Here is a 17,021-nt window from a genome sequence, read left to right as displayed (position 1 = left end):
AGCATCAGACTCATACAGTACACTGTCTCACAATCTCACAGTCTGAGAGGTTGAGACAAGGCTTATACTTTTGTAGTAATAGTGGAAACTCTCAAGCATGCATTAATTCATTTAAAGTATTTCCACTGCCCCGAGATTAACTGTGAAACATTCAGTCTGGATGGATGTTTCCCAGTACGACTCAGTACAACATCAATGCTTTTTCCATTTACTGTTTAAACATCACATACTCTACTGTGACCTTAATGCTATTTAATACCACTACGATGCTATTAGAGATGGCTGAAATGTGTTTAGAAAGAGAATCTGTTTGTTTTGTCCTTAATACTCTAATCCTCACAAAATAATCACAGAACAACAGAAATAAAGTGGCAGCTGGCAGCAACAAGGTAACTGGAAAAAAAAGGTGTCAAATAAGTTTGGCTGATGTGGAAAGAGACAACACTCACTGAAAAACAACAACAAAAGATGGAGAAGACATCAAACTGTCTCTTCTTGATTAAGATTCATTTGTCGTTTTAAAGAACTACACTGTTCACTCCTCACTAATCTACATTTTAGCTGCGACAGCTGGAGTGTGGCTCTCACACACCCACAGGGCACCCTCACACCCGTCCTCTTACCACTTTTTCACCCACAGATTATGCTTCGATTCGGAGAGACCACAGCACTGCATCACACCTCCTACCACCTTTTTAATCCCTTCAGTAATTCCCCACTCAGTCCAGTCTGAGCAGATTTACCCAGCAGACAAAAGCAGCCCAGAACTCATTGTTAGATTACATGTTACTGATACTGTCTGTCCTCTTTTAGCGCAAACAGGGGGATCAGGGACACGAGTAACACTGGATTTATATACGGCACACACTGAACACATACGCACAAGTATTTCAATGTATATATGACGTTGATATGTGTTGCAGGGTGTCCTGGATAAGGACATGAGTCATATAAATGTAGATAAATAACTTGTGTATTGTAGTATCTGTGCTGAGAATAAAAGCGACGCCTCTTCTGCATTCATCAAGCAGCATTGAGGTTGTTTTGGGAAATGACTATTGAGTGCTCTGACGGCTAATGCATCTGCATTGATAAACCTTTCTGATGTCAGGGCCAAGTATTGACCTGCAGAAAGGTTCACTAAAAGCACTCAGTAGTTTGCATTAAGAGATCAGGAGAGACAAAACAGCAGCTGACGAGCAGAAGGTGGACATGTTCTTGGTTTTGAAGGTCTCATTTGCTTTCTCTTACAGGACGTGTGTGATTCAGAATAAAGAGTTTCCCCAAACTAAAGAATCAAGGTCGAACAGCTGAGTACGATGTTTTCATGAGTATTGTATTCCTGATTTGATAAAGGAATAAAAACACAAGCAAAAGCATTTAAAATATCTTTAATCATTGGATAAGTTTGCGTAATTCACACACTGCATAATACAATTCTCCACATTGAACATAATCAGTTATTTCTTTAAATTTTCCACTTTACAAAGAAAAAATAGGAGTATTTTCTCTGCACACGTTGCATAACAATATAACAAAAACGCATCATACCATGGAAATAAACTGTTCCAATCACTCAAGCAACTTATTTTATTCGACTGAGCCAGTGAACTGCAAGTGTTTTTTATCTCCAAATCCTCTAAGCTGTGTGTTCTCTGTTGAAGATTTGGACATCGATCACTTATCAGTTTGGGTTTATTTCATTTTTTTTTAAATTTCTTTGAGCAGTCTGAGAACAAAACACACCCAGCAAAGAAATAAAGTATAAATTAGATTCAAGAACCTTTGAGAAGGTGTACCTAGAGATCCACGTCAGTCCTGGATAAACTGTGCTCGTGTGCCTGTTTGTGTATAAGGCAGAAGAAAACAGCAGGACACTGGGAGCGGAAACTTCCTGTTATACGTCTGCATTTTAGCTTTCTACAAATTGACTAAACTGGCAGGCAAAAGGCTCTCGACAGCATTTCAGGTGCATAATAGAGAGGGTGACCAAGCTGTGCACCACTGGTGAGAAGGAAGTGGGGGAGGAGTGAGAGAAAATGAAATAAAAAGCAATGACTTCTGTATGTACAGATTAAATTACAGTAATTTAGTTTTCTACAATGAAAAGGGAAAAAAAGAAATAATGTGTTCTTTTATGTGAAATATTAGGGAAGTTATAGCTGTCATTGAATGGTTGGTACAACACTTGAGCCCAAACAGTGTTTTTGTGACCCGGGGACTCAAGTAAGTAAGAAAATGAAAATGTTTTCAGATTTTTGAGTGTGAGGAATCACGTTAACATTTCGATGAGAAAGATGTGCCTGTTTTTCACACAATTTGTTCCAGCATAATAACAGTTGATTTTCTAACCACAAAATGAGATTTAATCTTTTTTGTGACAAAACATTTTCATTTCCAAGAAATATTAAACATTCCCTCTGCCAATAAGTTTTACATAATAATTCAGTGGTGTTAAATCAACTTTTTGGTGCTTGGCAGGTTAAACTTCGTACACGAGGCACCTTTGTGTCATTGTTTATACACTGTAACTACTGACTTATTTATTAATGCTTTATGGTTAAGTTCGAAGCCATTAATAGGAACAAATTCTAAATTGTAAGATTATAAATGGTTGCACTGTTTTCCCAGCCCCATAACCTCATATTTACTCATAATATTAGTTTACAAATAGGTGCCTTGTTGGAAAGATGTATTTGAACATGTAATCAGAATAATCTATAAAAGAGTTTATCATCCTTTTAATTATAATTCTGATTCTATCTGATGATCCCCTCACCTGTCATCCCTTACCGATACTGACTCTGCAGTAAACATTGTTTTGTGTAGCCCCTAGAACTGAAGCTGACTTGGTTTCGTTGTCATGGCAACAATGCGGCTAACCACTCGTCTGTGTTATCATGCTGTTTGCCTTGTGCCCAGAATAGCTGGAGGGCGCCTGGCACCTGAAGCCAAGACAAACACTCATCACGCACTGGGCATCTGACATAATCCTGGTCATCATAAAAGGATAGAACAGAAGAGAAGGATTTCAGGGAGCTTGCCTGCCGAGTTGTTTACCTGCATATTTTCAAAAAAATTCAGAAAAGTGAGATGTTTTTGTTTGAGCTTTGACTGAAAGGTATTTTCCACATGCTCACACACAGAGAAGCGATCATCCCTGTGGTTCAAAAACAACCAGGCCACTAGTGATGCTTCATGGCACCTAGACTGTCAGTAATCATTAAATCAATAAAACAATAAAACAATGTTCATACTTCTATGTTAGACTGAATGCACCCAGTGAAAAACACTGTGGCTCAACTTGGTTCATGTGGTTTACAGTACACACACTATAGCTTCATGTAATGTGTTTTACAGGTTTGTTCCCAGCACTCAAATGTAGATTTGTTTCCCATATGGTTTTGCTAATTTAGAAAGAAAACCATAAATTAGCAGAGTAGACAATCTTTCTGGCATGCAATATTGTTTTACAGCCAACACATGTTAAAAAGGGAAGGAGGGTTCAAATGACTTAATGTCTATACTGTGGTTGGATCATATACCATGGATGAAATACTTATTCACAGATGGGTAGAGGCTCCGTTTATATTTAGGGAGAGAGAGAGAAGGAGATTTTGAACTTGTTCCAACTTATCTGAGAGTTCAAGGTCCAGTTTTAGTTCACTTTTCCTTGCCTGTCTCCAGGACTAGCCCGTTTCTGTGGTGCTGGCTTTATGGTGCCGTCTCCAGTGAGAGGGCATTGTGTGTGCATGATGTGTGTGTTGGCACGGACTGAACATTTCCATCAAACCAGTGTGGTGGTGGAAAGTAGGATGAAAAGAGGCAGGAGGAGAAGAAGGAAGGAAACACTTCAGAGGCTCAAACAAATTGAGATGCTGCAGTTCACATCTTGACGTAGCTGCATATAAAGAGAGAATTTACAGACACTACTTACTGTACACACACTTATACAGTGCCTTTTACAAGAACCTTTTACAAACCTGTTTGTCTTTGGTCTGTATAGACAGTTACGTGCCAATTATGCAATCTGTGGCCCTCATGTTTGATCACGTGGAGCATTACTGCTTTAGCATTAACATGACTATCTGCATCAGTGGTACGGGGTGTAGTATTGCTATGATGAATGAGCTTAAAACCTTTGGGACTCGTATACTCTCATCAAAATCTGGCAGGTAGTCGATATCTGTCTCTCTTATTCACAAGTGCGTGCACACACACACACACACTCTCTTAGACACACACACACACAAGCTGTGAGCAGGTTGAGCAGCTCCTGTAGGACAGACAATATTATTAGTTTTCAATTGCTGTGAAGAGGCTGCTTATGTAAGCCAATAGAAAGACATCAAGAAATATTGCTTTTCTTCTCTGATTGTGTTGTGTCTTCCGCACATTTCTCACAATGCAGCCAATAAAGCTCTCGGTGCACAGCATGCAATACCCCACCAGCCTACATAACACATTTACCACTCAACACTCAAGAGCACACAGACTGTTGGAGGAGCCTTTTGTACACGCAAGCATAGGACAGGGGGATGCAAAAATAATATTTTAACTCTGATTATCATAACAACAGTGCAGTCATCTCAATAGGGGAAATTACAGGCATATGTAGTTAAGGTTTACATCGATCAGGCACAACATCTGCTTTTAAAAACGAACACAGCTTACCATAACTGTTAAAAAGAAATAAAACAAAAATGTTCAGCCGTGTTCAGGATTTGTCTACAACCAGTCACAACTATTACCTGATGCACAGAGTAGCTGTATTGTAATTCAGTGACTATACAATATTGCAGTTGGTTTCTTTAAGCACTGGAAGTATCAGCTCCACAGACACACTAATGCTAACAGCGGGTACATTTATATGTCAATAAGAAACTTTTACTAACCTCATTTTCCTGTGTTTTTCTATTTTGTTCCTTGTTTGCAGGAGAAACATCCAGATTCACATTATAAGATTGTATCACTCAGGTGTTTGATGCCTACAGTGTATTTTTTCTGTTGTTGACACTCTCACAAGTAATACTAAGTATTCCATTATATTTTCCAAAATTAAGGGTCTGTACAATACATTTTATTTATGTTTATTGAGAGGTTTATATAACAGTCAAACTTGGGTCTTATACTATAACTTTTAAGTTGAATCAGTGATTTACTTGTAAAGAGAAAGTGGTAAGTGGTTTCTATCCCAGGGGTCAAGATAAATCCAAGTGGTCAGAAAGGAAAAAGAACACAAAAGAAAAACATCTATCATCCATTTAGTTTATTCTTTGCTTTTTTTTCCAGTTAACTACGGTCAAATTTTTCTTTAAATTGCCCCAAATTTAACAATCCAGGAAGGAACATTCTTTCTCTGGTTCAAACCCATGGCCACAGTAAGGTCATAATTTGTAATGAGAGACCACAATTGTTTGACTTTACAGAGTCAAAACAGAATAAAAGGGATAAAAGGTTGGGAACCACTGCTGTAGAAGACCTACAAAATGTCAAGGGGACATATGAAGTAATCACGACCCAGACCAGAGCTCTGGATAAAGTATAGTACCTGTAGTATTGGACTTAGTGAAATTTGTTTTTAATGGGTTAATACTGTATACTACATGTCAACCTGAAATCCTGTTTCAGCTCTCTGGCAGATCATCTCGCTGTGCTTTGTTTCAAGGAGGAATTAAATAAAAATGATATACAATCAGGGAATGCCAAGAAAGACCCTGAGAAAAATGATGACACAAGATTTTGAAATAGATTTTTCTAAGTTTGTGTGAGGCAGCCTAGTTTGGCTGTGTGTGTGTGTGTGTGTTTGTCAAAATCCTGTTATGTGCATCCATCTTAATACTGACATCAGTGTTTTATAGCAAGTTAGTGCAGTCACAGGAAGGAACAACAGAATAAAAATGTTATTTTTTGTCTTTCAACAAAGAAAGCGCCACTATGTGCATTTCACAACAGCAGGTCGTTCGTCTTCCAACCTTCAATGATCTGGTCTTTTATATCACAGAGGGATTATTCAATCATTTTATAAGTAGCCTCTGTTATTATCCTTCTTACAAGAATGTCACGTCTTCTTGTGACTGTACCCATCGCCAGTGCGCATCGTACTCTAGATGCATTTTACCATTCATTTTGCAGGTATCCAAGTCGATCTTCCCGTTTTTGTAAGGCTTGAGTTTTGGGCTCTGGCTGGTTCCCAGTTTCTCGGTGAGGCTGGAGCAGGTTGGGCTGCCTGTTTGTGTGGTTGAGTTCCCAAGAACACCATTCACTTTAATTGACTGGGTTTTGTCCTTAGCAATGGGGCTTTCCTTACCAGTCTCTGCAGCCTTCGTCCACACGGTAGCATCTTGTTTGGGGACCTCAGACTTTTGTTGTGAAGACTTGATGAGAGCAGCTGGTTTCCCATTTCCAGTACTTCCAATCCCAGTTCCACAGACAGCATTAGTAATCCCAGTACCTGCTCCATCCTTCTTATCTGTCCCATTTCTAGCTCCAACTACATTTTCATTTGCAGCAGCCTGAACCCCACTTCCACCCCCACTACCAGCCCTCACCCCTCCTCCAGCTCCGGTCCCAGCTGCTGTGACCGTCCGGCCCCCAGCGATTGCTTCTGAAACCAGTGGTGTGGTGGAGCATATGACTGACTCTGAGCTAGAGGGGCAGTATTCATCCATGTCATCTGCCAGGGTGTCCAGATAGCTACCGATGGAGATGTTGTCTAGCTTGTCATTGGGGTCCTGCAAACTGCTCCAGGAGCCTCTCCAGGACGTGTCGGGGCCCTCTCCAAGGCTGTACTGGCTGCTTGTGAGGCTGCTGCACCGGCTGGTTAGTGTGCTGCGTTCCTCCAGCAGCCATTTCACTGCCTCTATGCCCTCATGGACCGCCAGCAACTGCTGCAAGATCTTCACGTCCACAGAGCGTAAGTGGGCCTGAGGAGGGGTAGGGGGACAGGGGGAAGTTGCATGAAGACAGTAAAGTTCAGTATTGAGCACAATGAAAAAGTAAAATTCATATTTGGATAGCAGTTTGCAATAGGAAAAAAAGTTATGTATGACACCTAGACACACACTCAACCTCAGGAAAGAACCAGGACTCAGCAGATATTTATTTAAAGTGTTCAGCTTTGGCTCATGAGACAAGTGCAAACACCATTATAATGCTATTAAACCTTTGTAGATTACCATAATTGGAAGTAACATATAACAGAAGCTGGCAGGTCAAGTATGCACTGCAGCCAAAATGGAAACAAATAAGGTTAAGATAGAGGGGAAAAAGCTTATAGATGGAAAAATCAGAGGGACAAAGAGGCAAGAGCGGGAGAAAAGTTGTGAAGAGTGCTCTAAGTGGTGATTTAAGCTGAGTTAACTAAGCGTTAACACTGAAATATGGCCAAAACTAACAGTGAAGGAGCAAATGTTGAGATAGAAATCCAATTCTGTGGAAAATAAGACACCTTTGAGAGAAAACTCGAAAGCGAAATAACACGTTGAGTGAGATGTCTAATGTCCTGCGAAAAGTGCAAATTATACTCAAATGTCATCTGGTAGAAATAGATAGAAGTAATGATTAATCGACAGCAACTGCAATTTTCTAATGTGACGTGTGAGGTTGAAAAAGCTGCACAGAGAGAGAGAGAGAGAGAATAAAAGGCAAAGAAGATGGTTGCGGCCATGGAAAATTCCTCTTTAGAAGACATTAACAGAAGTCTTGGGTGAAGTGCAGGACCAAGAGGTGATATATGGCTGTAGAGTTCAGAGCTAGGCCTGATGATATCCACCCTGCTGTGCAGATTGCCGTCTCTTTCGAAACTGAAGTCTTCAATTTCTCTGTGTCCTTCATATTATCTTTATTACTTTTTCTGTCTCTCACTGAGCTCCCAGCTCTGTGAGCAGTTCTGCTTCTATGATTCTTATAGACTGTAAATGTATATACTTATTCTTCTTTTTTATTCTAGCAGTATTTTTACTAGTGAAAGGCAGAAATGCAAGGACCGTAATGCACTTTGACCTGTCGGGGTCTTTAAATACCTCTTATTTCCTTACGATTCAGCAGGTTAAGTCAAGATATTTTTCAAGAGAAACATATTGATTATTCAGACTTGCAAACCTCCTCATTTCTTATTTATTATTCAGGAATTGGAATTCAAAATCACAAAAAAACATTTTAAAATCCCTAAAGAGTTCCCAAGATAAAGATAAGAAGTGAAAGTGACTTGAGACAACACTGTTATGACTTACATACAAGTATCTAGTGGGTTACCAAAACCTAAACCAGAAGAACTACATGTCAAACCCCAACCCTTACCTAAACCTTAACCTAACCCTGAGCACGACTTTATTGCTAACCAAGAAACCAAGTCTTAATCCTAAAATACATAAATGATTAAGGTCGTGGGGACCTACCCCTTGTCCATGGACAGGAGATGAGTCACACACAGACAGACAACAGACATTAGCCGAGAAGCACAAAAGACATTTAGCGCAGGAGATGAAGCAGAACATTGGAGATTTTGAGCCCATTTGCAGGAAAGTAAAGGCATCAGCTGTATGGTCAATGTGGTGCAGATCTGCTGACGTCAAACCTGCACTGTACATTAAATTACACTGGCAGACAGACTTCTAACAAAATGCGGTGAAAGGCAAACAGATTAAAAGGGAGACCAAATTTAAATACATATATCTTATGCCATTAATCTACTGTACATTCAACACACGACTTGAAAGCAGAGACAGATGAGGAAGTGCAGAAGATCAACAACCACCACGGCTCTGTGTCTCTGTGTGTATGACTGTAAACCCGCTGGCACACAGACATGTGGGGTGGGGTTCAGATTTGAGGTTTGAGGCTTTGGGCTGGCAGAGACTGAATGCCTAATGAGGGTGGCAGTAAAAGTAGCTCCATGCCTGTCAGCGCTGAGGTGGCACAGTGCTAACAAAGTGCTGCTGAGCTGGGCCTGTCTAAGTCTATAGATCCAGTAAACTCATTGCTGCTTCCACTACCCACTGTTTTACTGATTGTTGTTTAGTTTAATGTGTACTAAGAGGTGGTTAATTTGCACAACAAAACTAATATTCAGCAAAAGATGTTGCAAGGGATGTGTAATCAAACCACAGCTGTTTGTAAAACGCATGCTACTGAATTTGAGCTTTTACATTCATAAAAAGTTATTTTCTCTAAAAATGGCAGAATACATATTCTAAAAGCTTTTGTGGTGATTTACAATAAATTACACAAGCAGTATAACCAAATGCCAGATTAGTTCTTTTCATCATTTAAACTTTATTACTAGTGCATTTTTGTTTTTTAAATGCTATCCAGAAATCTACATTGTAGGTATTTCTGTCTTGCTAAATACAAATATGCAAATGTGTCCTTTATGCAAAGTGGATTTGATATTTTTTCAGAGGATGAAAACACTCTTTGTGCTAACAGTGGAAACCATCCAGTTTGTATTCATGCCAACAGCATCCTGCACTGTGTATTATGCTGCTGCCCCTGGAGGGATTTCTTTCATCTCCATTATTTTCATTATTTCTGGATTGATAACAGCTTTTAATTACACGATGAAGTCAAACATACTCATTACAGAAAGTACTCTGGGAAAGGTAAAAGGTCAAACTGGGGCCAAAAGGGTTTTTTCTGATGGCATTTAGGATTGGAGTGGCCGACTGTGAAGCCTTAAGCAGAAACACTATTATTCACCTTTTCTCATTATTTGTGCCATTGGTACACAACAGAGTTGAGATTTCCTACTCGGACATAAGGCCGAGCACCTCCTGGCTGATCCATAGGATTCTGGAAAGCTCATTTTCCTGCTTTTTGCATCTTGTACACCTACAAATAAAGCAATGCAAATATCACCTGTGTATTTCACCAGCATTATTCATTAACCTAAAAAAATATATTACAAAAAAAGGATGGGAATGTTTTTCAACCATTAGATTTGATTTAAGAAGATGACTAGTTGTGGTTCTCATACACATGTACATGTGTACATACATGTACTTAGAGAACATGGTTCCCCAGTGTTGCACTGAGATTGAGGAAAAAACACTGAAACTGACGGTGCTGAAACCACTAACTTGGACTTACTGATTTCTTTGTGTTTTAAAGTAAGACTGAGAGTCCTATAATACCATTGAGAATACAGTGAGAACATTTCCAAGTGCTCGAAACGTTGGTGTGTTGGATATTATGTTGAACTTTGGTTTTCAGACACATTGTAGTTTTCCTTGGATACTTTCTTCAACATTTTTTCTGCCAAAATTTAAATTTGAGGCAGAGAAAATTGTGGTGTAGCCCTTTGGATCACATGTTCAGACCATGAACCTTGTTTTTTTTTTACATGGTTGCACAAGACACACAAACTGGAGCTACAGCTGCTGCCAAAATCAGACACAATGCAGATAAAAACTGTAGATGATTCCTGTCAGATGCTTTGTCACCTTGTGTACTTTTCTTTCTAGAACATATAACATGCAGCTTTTGTTTCCAGATATTGCGTATTGGACTTTTCCATGAAAGTCATTGATGTCACCTGGCTGGTGCTATCGAAACAACATTTAATACATATACTAAACAATTATTGGATAATAATCTTTAGCAGCCTAGATTGACATTCAGTGAAGATAAAGCACATTGTGAGAACATACTGTATGCACAGTTAAAGCCTGACGCATGATGCAGATCATCCCATGTGGTGAAAACAGCTTGCCAGTGCCACACATCTACCTAACAGCCTGCTGAATCACTGCCAACAGGGACAGCACAAACACACGTTCCCCTATACCAGCAAAATAAACAATCTCTCTCTCTTTTCGCCTTCCATCTCCTTCGATATCACTCTCTGTCGTTTCACCTTCCTGATCAAACTCAGGCTTTCTGCAGAGACATAACGTCCTCCAGTCTCCATAATACTGCAGAAGGTTGTCGCTGTTTCCCCATAATTCTCTAACTGCTTCATCTGTCTGTGTTCATCCCTCTGCATCATCTTTATCACTCTCTTCTCCCTTTCAGACCACCCAGCAGACATGTTTTGAAAGTCTGATCAAATCAAAGATAACAATTTGTACGAAATTACAGCACAGATGGAAATTTTCAGCTTTAAATTTGGCCTCTAGGTTTCCACTTGACATCTTAGTGCAGGGTAGCTGCCCTCTGCAGATACAACCCCTCTTCATGAACAACCTAATGTTGTGGCTGACAGCACATTATGATATGAAACCTGGTTCTGGTTTTCCTCAGCTGTGAAATCTGATAAGTTCAGGTTCATTTCGTAAGTTAAAATATATACTTACTAAAACAATAGAGATAGTGGGAGGACATAAAACACAGCAAACCAAATGTAATGTAGGAATAAAGGGACCCAGGTCATTTGACAATTATTTAATTAGACTGACTCTATCAGCAGCCAGGCAGGGAAAGAGGATTAAATTGACAAGCTCCAGTCTGCACTGAGAGCTGACTTTGCAATGACATTAATCCGCCCAGAGGTGAAGGAGTGACAGGGAAAGGCTACAGAAAAGGAGTGTGACATGCATGGGGCAGTAACACAGCATTCACCCTGTACTGTGCTTAAAATACAGGTCATCAACAAAGTGCATGAAGTAGCTGGTACACAAAGGGCCTTTACTGTGTGCATGGCAGACTGCCAGTCTACTGTGGTTTTAAATGTGTGTCTCTGTATCCAGCAAGTCTGTTTAGATCAGCGGAGAGGGTGTCTTTCATCAGACAGCTGGAGATTAATGCAAAACACAGAAGCTTTAAAACCGTCCATACAGAAATGAACTGCAACAATAAAGTTATTAATAACAACATTTAGCAGCTCATAGTTCTCTTAAACGTCTACCATACGACACCGAGCCGCTGCCGTGAAGAAGTATACGGTATACAGACTCCGTGTCAGCAGACAGTCTGAAGCCAGATGTCAGAAGCCAATAAGATCACATCAAAGGCTCTTCCATTAATCAAGTGCACTCTTTGCTCTGTGTATTAGTATCTTTTTTTTTTTCTTAAACATTTCTTTCCTTTCATGCCCTTTTGTCTGACACCCACTGTGTAATTCATGCTGATTTGTCAATGTGTTTTACATAAAATGAGCTTGTAGTTTGCCGAAGCGCTAACGCCAGGATGTTTGTTGCAGTCTATCACACTGTAAGGAGCAATGAAAATGCAGCAAACTGTAACACCCTGTTTTTCCTGACAGTTCAAAAGATGCTGAGCAGCATTTCATTACTGGTGGTGACACGGTGACATTGTGGCCCACACACATACAATACAGTAAATCCTTGATCTTATAGCAGACAGATGCTGCAGCCCTCTATCGCTGTGCTGTAAAGTTACAAATACAGAAGAGTAACAGATGACTGTCTAACAGAAGGGCGCATATGGTATACACACAAACAAACCACCTCAAGTGAGAAAATGAAGCAGATATTAGCCTGCTGTTGAACATCCTGTCCACGTATGGATGTTAGTATGTGTTTTATGAGCTTATCAGCACAACAGAAATCAGAAGAAGAAAAAAGTGAGAAGAAAACACATCATAGGACGCTGCCAGATTAAAAAAGGCTGCATGACAGTGTGTAGATATGAGCTTTTCCCTATAGCATTACTCTGCAGACACTCTGCACGTGTTTTACTGCACATCTAATTTCTGCTGAAGGTGCAATGCTAAGATTTTGTGCTTCCACACTTACATTACACTGTCGTTGATGAATGAAACACACACACACGCACACACACAAAGAGGAACAGCCTGGCTCTGGCCTGAAGGTTTCACTCCCAGGAAGTGGCTCTTTATCATTAACACTTCTTCCTCTCAGCACTCCCTCCTCTGTAGCAGGTCTGATTGAAGACTAAAACTGTTAACAAATCAGTTCTGGTCCTCTGCTCTTAACAAATTTATAGATATTCTCTGGATGTTTTGTGAACATAATCTTGCAAACATGCTATCATCTGGAGGTTACAACTATTTTTCCTACACTAGTCCCATTTTGATATCCTAATAGTTATATTCTTCCCTGAAAATAACAGGCAGCTGAGAAGGTTGGAGACCAAATACCAGCATGGATACTAAAGGAAGACCGAGTGGATACGCTTGAACCTTAGAGTTTGATGGGAACACAATGAAAATAAATAAATAAATCATTAATAATAAATTAATTTATGATAGTGTATTACAATATTATGATATACGATGCATAATTCTTCCCACAGGCATCCCACATAATTCTAGTTTGGTGCATACCAAATGATACTGTTACTACAGTAAGAGTTCAGTTACAGAAAGGACAGTGCTGTTTCCGCTTTAAGACAGAACAGACTCCTGCATTTCAGCTCCCAGCAACCTAAAATCCTTGAGTCAAATAGGTTCCCTTTCTCTGATGTGGCCAAGCTGATAATGTGTTTTGAATATCTGGATGTAACCAGTGTGTTTTGAAGCAACTCTCTCAGAAGACAGCTCGCTTTGTTTGGGAGGTCGGTTGTGGCGATGCAAGTGCTGTGTCCCAACCACAGACTGGGTGCACGCCTGCATCTGCCACAGGAATGTATGACATACGTGATGCACAGAAGGGGGAAAAACAACTGCAGGATGGTGTAGAGTCATTATTGTTACAGAACTCCACTGTTTAGATGAGGCTAGATCTGTGTACACAAGAAGACAGAGAGACATTTGAAATGAAGAAGCCAGTGCTTAACGGGAAATAATCTGCTGTGTAAATGAAAACAGAGTGAATTCATCACATTTCTACATCTGGTGGTCAGCTCATTACCTAATAACCACAGCCATCAGCAGCTGTTGCCATGAGAGTATGATTAGCCTTCATCTTTTATCAACCATGATGACTGAAATTAAAAATATCATTGATGCACATGTCTTAAAATACAACTTTTATAAAGGTTAGGCCTAATCATCATTGAACAAACATGGGACTGATGCATGTAACTCATCAGGTAGATACAGTGTTCACCATGTTGAGAGTTTCTTCTGATGATCAACCAGTAAACCAGCAGGTTGGTATTATTATTATTAAGTCAGTGGCTTATTACACATATACTAATGCTGGCATATACAACAGGTAGACTAAGTAAAGCTCCACTGTAAAAGCAAAAGTAACTGAGCACTGGTGGATGATATAATACTGGAGACCTACTGCAGGTGTCAATACCCCGGTGTTCCTGAAGTGCCATGCTATGGATACTGACATTTAATAGGGAGTTCCAAAGTAAGTGTGCAAAGGTGGGAATAAACGCTACGAGTACATCTCACTGGAGTCGAAACACAAACATCAGCTGCAGATGTTCAATAAAGAAGAAGAAGAAGACCCTTAAGCCCCACTGTCTAATCAGTGATGAGTTTAACCCCACAACAGAAACTCAGCACTAAACAGCATCAGAAATCAATAGTACAGATGTTATTTGAAAGGCCGGCTGTATTGTTTTTCATTGACCAGAAGTATAGTGGGGTGATTGTGCTGCATACAGTAATACACCATCTATGCACATTTTAAACAATGCCTGAGTCATGATAAACTGATCTGCTGATAAATATTTTAGAGCTCACAATAGTAGTGTCCAGTGGAGCAGAGAGCTGGCTCAAATTCACAACCTTAGTGGAGCATCACTATATTATCTGTATACAGTGGTGGGTCTGCCACTCCACCAACAGCCTGCACCACCACCATCACACACACACTCACACACACACTCTTACCATCTCTATCTTTAATTTCCTGATCTTTTCATCCAAACTCTTCTTCCCTGTATCCTTACTGGGGTCGTGAGCGGTCGCCAGCTTGGCGTCTCCGCGGAGAGAGGGCGCCTCCTCCCGCATCCACCTGAGCAAACCCTCGGGGGTCTTTCGGCCGATCTTCACCTCTATGTCTTTCAGATCCGGGACGGCATCGGTGACGGTGCCTTCATCCATCGTGTCCGCGACTTTAAACACAGAAGATCCACAGGACAGAGGTGACGTCCCTTTCGCGTCTTGGGAATCGCTGCGAGTCACTTCCTATAGGATTGAACGGCATCGTATGCGCCCCCAGCTGAGGAGGACTGCGCCAGGAGGCAAATCATATGACAGCAGCATCACAACAACGTGTGGTCAATCCAGACTAAATGCAAACAGACGTGGGTTTCCTTCAACTATATCATAGTTTCTTCTTAAAATGACCAAGTGCCTCTGAAGAACTGATGATTACTAAGTAAAAGCAATAAAACCTCTTATGATTTGCAGCTTATTTCCCGTGACTTGTCCTCAAATACAGCCTGATCTCCAGAGTCCAGTATCCTGTGTGTGACCGCTGTAGTCAGATGAAGGGCTGATGTGGCTTGTTGGAGATCCTTACGCTGAGCTCCATTGCGCATATTCCACCTGCATGATGACAGTGAGCAGCTACTGCGGAGTGGGAGAGTGGACCCCAGACGGTGAAGACGGAGAGAACGACATGGGACAGCTTCCAGCAGGAGTTTCACAATAAAATGTGTAGAGGAACTACCAGAATAAAAAGGCAAAAGAGGGGACTGAGTGAAGAAAAGGGCTGTGCAGCACAAAATTATCAGTGGAGCACATTTAAAGCAGGCTCGACTTAACCTCCTTTGTTTTTATTGTGCACTAATGGTGCATGTTCAGTGACAAACTCACTACTGTGTAATCACTTTCAATCGTAATCACTGGGAGCAGATGGTTTAAAAATGGAGGAAAAGTCTAATTAGCGTAATAAATTCTGACACTAAAGATCTCATTACTCTCAATAAATGTATGCAACTTTATACCCTGCAGCTTTATTGCACATGGCAACTTTTCTGCAGACAGATTTTCTCCCTGAAGGGGGGGCCTGGACCTCCTCATGCAGAACCACAGGTACTGCAGCTGCCATAACACATCAGAATAAAGCTTGTGGTTGTGAGACTGGGGAACTGGCATAGTGTATTGGCAATGATTTTGGGTAATGAAGATTAAATGCTGCTGTCAATGGAAATAGATATGGTCTGTTAGAAACTTAATAAGTTGTGTGATGAGCATATTTCCCCTTCTGACATTTTCCTTATGGCTGTAAAACACTTACACTCCCCGTAAAGCACAGGGACACATGACTAACAAAGGTTTTTACCATCAATGTGTTACCTTTGAAATTGACAAGCAGCTAATACCATTATTCATCTTTTTTAGTCAAATTTCTTTGCTACAGTTTCCTCAAAATGCTTGATGAATGTGTCTGTTATACACAGGCTTAACAAAGAGACATTCAGTGGTGTAATTTGCAGTCAGAGAAGGCCTCTGGAGAGCTGAGGAGATGCTTTTCAATGTGAACAATCACTCAGGGTGCCAGAGACAAGCTAAGAATGGAAATACAGTCATAGTCAAAGGTGATGAAGTGGTTTACAGAGGCAGAGGAGTTCTCAGCTGCTAAAACCGACTGGATGTACAGTGTGATACTGTCTCAGAGGAATCAGATGGATAAGGTTGAAGTCTGTAATAAAACTGGTCATTAGTGTTAAAGAACAACACTTTTAAGGCAGAATTCAGGATCTAAGGTGGATTAGATATAATAAAGTCTTTCTGATATGATATGAAGCCTGAATACAATGCAATCCCTTGTTAACAATACTGTTGGATAGTGTTACTGACAGATACTGAATATGTAACACAGCTCAGCCTGGTGGGAGTGGATATGAATGTGTAAAGTCTGGTGTTACCAAGTCTTTTCTGTGATACTGTGATTCTTTTTACTACACTTATTGTAGTATTGTAGTGAGATTATCTCCCCAGTAATACCTTTGTTTTGTCTCCCGGCTGCCAGAATCCAACTTCTATGATATAAGTTGCAGCTTTTATGAGCAAATTGTTGAAAAATTGTCCTTAATTAAAGGCTGCACAGTCACACAAACAGGCCTCTGTAGTCATTATGTTGCTATGCAATCTCACCGGTATCCATGATGACCACCATGGCAACCGTTGTCAAGAGGAGAACATTTTCAAATTTCTGCACACCCACATGGTACAAATGGAAAGAAGGATG

The 17,021-nt window shown here is 40.4% G+C and overlaps 1 protein-coding gene across 1 annotated transcript; it reads right to left on the bottom strand.

The window, feature by feature from the left end:
- Positions 1-1,395: 1,395 nt before the first annotated feature.
- On the bottom strand, positions 1,396-15,550 carry lurap1 (leucine rich adaptor protein 1). Its single transcript, XM_026346528.1, has 2 exons — positions 14,714-15,550; positions 1,396-6,926 (listed from the first exon to the last, which is right to left on the bottom strand). Exons 1-2 carry the CDS (start codon positions 14,924-14,926, stop codon positions 6,051-6,053), a joined length of 1,089 nt encoding a protein of 362 aa, XP_026202313.1. The 5' UTR covers positions 14,927-15,550; the 3' UTR covers positions 1,396-6,050.
- Between the last annotated feature and the right edge of the window lie 1,471 nt (positions 15,551-17,021).

The sequence above is a fragment of the Anabas testudineus genome, chromosome 4 (genome assembly GCF_900324465.2).
Source record: "Anabas testudineus chromosome 4, fAnaTes1.2, whole genome shotgun sequence".
Taxonomy (NCBI): domain Eukaryota; kingdom Metazoa; phylum Chordata; class Actinopteri; order Anabantiformes; family Anabantidae; genus Anabas; species Anabas testudineus.
The sequence above is the reverse complement of the archived record's forward strand: the minus strand, read 5'-3'. Positions and strand labels throughout refer to the sequence as shown.